We start from the raw sequence: 4,479 nt of genomic DNA on the forward strand, positions 1-4,479 counted from the left end.
ATGTTGATGTGACAGATCAACATAACTATTAATTCTAACTTAATGAGAAGATATATGAAGTCAAATTTCAGACAACAGAAAAAAAACATTAAGATGTCTCAAACAACTTAAGATTTTGCTGTATGTTCACTTTTCTACGACAGATGAATAATTGAAATCCAAGTATATTAATTTTTTCTAATGGCCCAGTCAAAGTTTAGTCTTAGTGTGCATCCCAAACAACGTTCAACAGTAATTGTGGTGAAAGGTGGCTATAGAATGAATTAACCAGGGGTAAATACAAATGCAAATTTCTATTAAAAAACGTAAATCAAATGAGCAGCAGACAATGGTTTTCAAGGCGGGAGGGGGAGGGGGGGTTATTGTGAAAAAAAAAAAAAAACGTATCCCTTTTCTTCCCAGTATAATTATGAACTAATTTGTGTTGCTGTATTGTTATAAAATTGCACCTCAAAACATTCCAATTGGTTGGAACAAAAATATGACTTAATTCAGTGGGTGTGAATACTTTGTGAAGGAACTGTGGACGACAGATTTGTAGAGTTGGAACATCATCTCAGGTGTTGTGGGCATAAAGTTTGCTTAATATCTCAGTCAAAACAAACAAACAAACAAAACAAAACAAAAAAGAAACAAACAAAAACACACACACACACACACACACACACATTAAACCAGTCAGCTTTTGTCAAAGATAACTGGTGAGTGGAATAATTCAAATCTCTTTGCATATGGTTATTTAAAAAGGAGGATATGCAAGTTTGTTTCTGCGTTAGTAGACTTTTTTTATTTACCTGTAACAACTACGGCGAAAATATTATTGAAAATACTTTTGTCCATTACTGCTGCACATTTGTCAATTTTATACATTTGATTTGCATCCCATCATCCTCACCCGCTGCCACCAGCAGCCACACCACCGTCACTTCGCAGCCAAGCGAGCCTTTCTGCCCGACATTATCTTCATCCTGACTCCGCAGGAAAGGAGGCTGAAATGACGGATGCAACCATGGAGGCGACACCCGGGGACGGTTTATTTACACCAGAAGAGCCGCTTTAAGTTTACTAGAGGGAAGCAGATGCGTGTGTCCCCCTCTTTACTTTCACGGACCCCCTCCTCCTCCGCTGGCAGAAATTTATAAAGAACAAAAAATCCGACGAGGGAGGGGAGGGGGGTTGATATGCGCCGAGGCTGAAATCGAGAGGCGAACCCAGGGAAAGCGGAGTAATTTGTACACGGGACTTTCCCCCTCTTAGTACCCCAAACGGAGGGGGAAAAGTCGCAATATTGGCAACGAGAAGGAATGGGCTTCTAAAGGCGTGAAAACGTCTGCAATTGTGGATACTTTATATATTTTTATTTCGAAAAAATATGGCCGAGAACGTTCTGGACTCTGGCCCGCCTTCAGCCAAGAGGCCTAAACTCTCCTCTCCGGCACTTTCCGCCTCCGCCAGCGATGGAAATGGTAAGTTTTGATTTAACCTATCCACAGCTGCCGTGATATTGGTTTACATAAATGGTTTTCGGCGGCGTTTGGGACTGAAAGAGGACGGCGAGGCGGCATTATTTGGCTGTTTTTGTCGCGGCTCGCTAACGTTAGCTTGCTATGAGAGTGTGTGTGTCGGACGTGAGGAAGGGCTCCCCTGTTAGCTCCCGTGCTAACAGCCATTTTAGCCGGAGGAAGCTGCGTTAGCCACGGGGCTAACTCCAAGCTCTGTACGGCTCCACAGCTGACGATGTCGTGCCTAATGGCTACTTCGCTTTGGTTGATTAAAAGCTCTGTCCCAGGGGAACTTATGCTAAAGTTTTGGGAGCTTTATCATTGTGTCACATAGGCACTTGTCTGGATAGACTGATATATTATACAAGGCATTATTAAAGGCTCTGCTATCTGTCTCACCTATGATGAGATGTCGTTGAAAATGTTAGAATGTGAAAGCAGAGTGTTTAAAATGGGACTTCTCGGTGTATGAGATGTAAATTTGGGCTACAGTTGTTAAGCTAAAATTGTCATTTTTATCCTGCTTTTTTTATTATTACTAATTGGTTGATGGTTTGTGACAACAACTGGAATAATGGTCTAGGAGAAATCTAGATCGCCATGCTTCAAACATTACTCAAATTCAAGGATAGTTGTTAACAATAAACAGTTTGTGATTATTATATTTTTTTTTACTTTAGCCCTTTCTAACAAGATCAGGCACGATTGTCACCAACTTGTCTTCAGGTTGACAGGTTATCCATCCAGAATGCTTCACACATGTCACGCAGCTCTCTCCGGTATTTTGTGAAGGAACTACAGAGTCTTCAAGAAAATCTTAAGGTTGCAAGGATGCGATATATTGTTCCTGCTCTACGTGACAGTGGCATGCAGTACAGCGGCTTGCACAAATCAATTTACAACCGTACGCTTTTTATGGGAAAGGCCAATAACAAAGTAGCGCATAGCGGTGAAACGCAAAGCAAACAGTGCATTAGTTATGTTTTATTTAATATATTAAGCTGAAGAGTGTGGTCATCTTTACTCAAATACCCCAATATAAAATCCAGTGCAGCTGGTTTCCTTTACACAAAACAGGGTTAGCAAAATTCAGGACAATCCTGGGAGAAAACTAAGGATGCACTGATCTACTTTTTATTTTTATTTTTTACTTCCAATACCAATACCGATATCTGAGGTTTAGTATTGGCCGATACCAATTTGATTCAGAAAAACAGTGCTGAATTGATTTTTTATTTCTTCTTAAACACAGACACAAATGTACTTAATTAGACATTTATTTGATAACTCTGCTTCACTACATCACACTTAGACACACCAGCATCTTCACAAGCTTTGTCAAACATGCAAAAACAACTTTAATTAGTTCGGTCAGTACAGTTAGGATACAACCAGAGCTACGATGTAATGATTTAGGTCATAACATAACTTTGCGTTTAAACGTCTAAGTCAAAGTTCAGACTGGGACTCAAATCAGTTGAGAATATACTTGGAAAAAGTGCTGCTAAGACATTGAGCTGAGAACTATTCTGGGGTGGATTTATATTTTTTTTTACCTGTCTATTATCACACTGACTCTAATCTTACAGACGGAGTTGTGACGAAATGATTTGGATTAAAATGTATTATTGTATTAGAATGGCCCAGTTAAAGACAACTGAGAATTTGTGGCAAGACTTGGAAGGAATGCTTGAAGAGACGGTCTCAGTCCTTTCTGACTCAGCTTGAGTCTATTTTGCAAAGAAGAATGGTGAAAAGTTTCTGTCTGATGTGAAAGTGGTGGAGCCAAAGCCCAAAACATTAGCATCTGCAACTGCAGATGACTGCAAATGCATGCCATACTTTTCTGATTTTTATTTTTAAAAGTCACAAAGCTATTATTTTCTTTCTCTCTTACTTTTGTGCACTAATGCGTCATTTAAAATAAATTTCACCAAACGCATGTTGCTATTTGTGGTTCTAAAGTAACAAAATATGTAGATTGAATACTTTTGCAATAACTACATTGAAGTGTGCAGTCTAGAGCACACTTCAGTGTAGTGTGCTCTAGACACTAGATTGTGTCTAGAAAATGTAAATTGCAAAAAAATACAACATTTTTTACATCTAAATTTCACTTTGATTTTTGATTTCTTTCTTGGAAGGTGAGGTGTGTGCTGTCATGGTTACATGGCCTTTTACATCTGCAGAAATCATGAACAAAATTCAGATAATCCTTTAAATAAGAACACTAATTTATTGTCATCAGTTGTTTTTTTGACAAAAGTGATTTTTTTTTTGTTGAAATAAAAAAAAGAAATGTGACAAAAGGCTAGTTAAAAATCTCCACAATCTTTATTTCCAAAAGATGTTCAGACAAAAAAAAAAAACTTTTGTCAAAATGACTTCAGAGTATTTGACAAAGGTCTACCTTTGTCAAATACTCTGACAAAGTTTACCTTCTTAACAAAAATATTACAAAATTGAGTTTTGTGTAGAAATTGGTGTTGCACGTCATTCTTAGCTTCTAGAAACTTGACGGGTGTTAAGAAACAGCAAAGAGCTGGATTTGCAAAGACTCTCATCAGTTTTCATATGTTTTCACTCCCTGTGAGAACTCATTTAAAATCTGCACAGTAATGAAATTAAAATTGCATTTTCATTTCCTACGATTCTTGTTTTGAGAAAAAGTGGGTTTGTACATACTGTCCATTGGGCATCTGATAGTAATGAAGGATGTTTAACTGCTTTATTAAGCTTGTTTTAATTTATTGTGTGATTCATTAATTTTTTGCTTATTGCGACAGGCCTAATCGGTACATCAGAAGTTGTGTTTGTGTTTATTCCTGAATGAATATGATTTATTAATTTTGTCTTAATGGTTTACTGCATTTTTCACTTAATCATTCTGGAAATTGGACTATTTATTATATCTTAGCATGACTGTGTTGATTTTTTTTTCTTTTTCTTTTTTTGCGTTTTAATAATGTCATCCAAA

At 37.4% G+C, this 4,479-nt stretch overlaps 1 protein-coding gene across 3 annotated transcripts in view; it reads left to right on the forward strand.

The window, feature by feature from the left end:
* Positions 1–922: 922 nt before the first annotated feature.
* LOC106935936 (histone acetyltransferase p300-like) overlaps positions 923–4,479 on the forward strand; it is a 28,133-nt gene continuing 24,576 nt past the window's right edge. For all 3 annotated transcript variants that reach the window (XM_015016674.1, XM_015016676.1, XM_015016675.1), the window contains exon 1: positions 923–1,466. In XM_015016674.1, the coding sequence (XP_014872160.1) occupies positions 1,373–1,466 (94 nt within the window). In that variant the 5' untranslated portion in view covers positions 923–1,372. The remainder of the gene's footprint in view (positions 1,467–4,479) is intronic.

The sequence above is a fragment of the Poecilia latipinna genome, unplaced genomic scaffold (genome assembly GCF_001443285.1).
Source record: "Poecilia latipinna isolate Pla-1442-1.1 unplaced genomic scaffold, P_latipinna-1.0 Scaffold2046, whole genome shotgun sequence".
Lineage (NCBI taxonomy): Eukaryota > Metazoa > Chordata > Actinopteri > Cyprinodontiformes > Poeciliidae > Poecilia > Poecilia latipinna.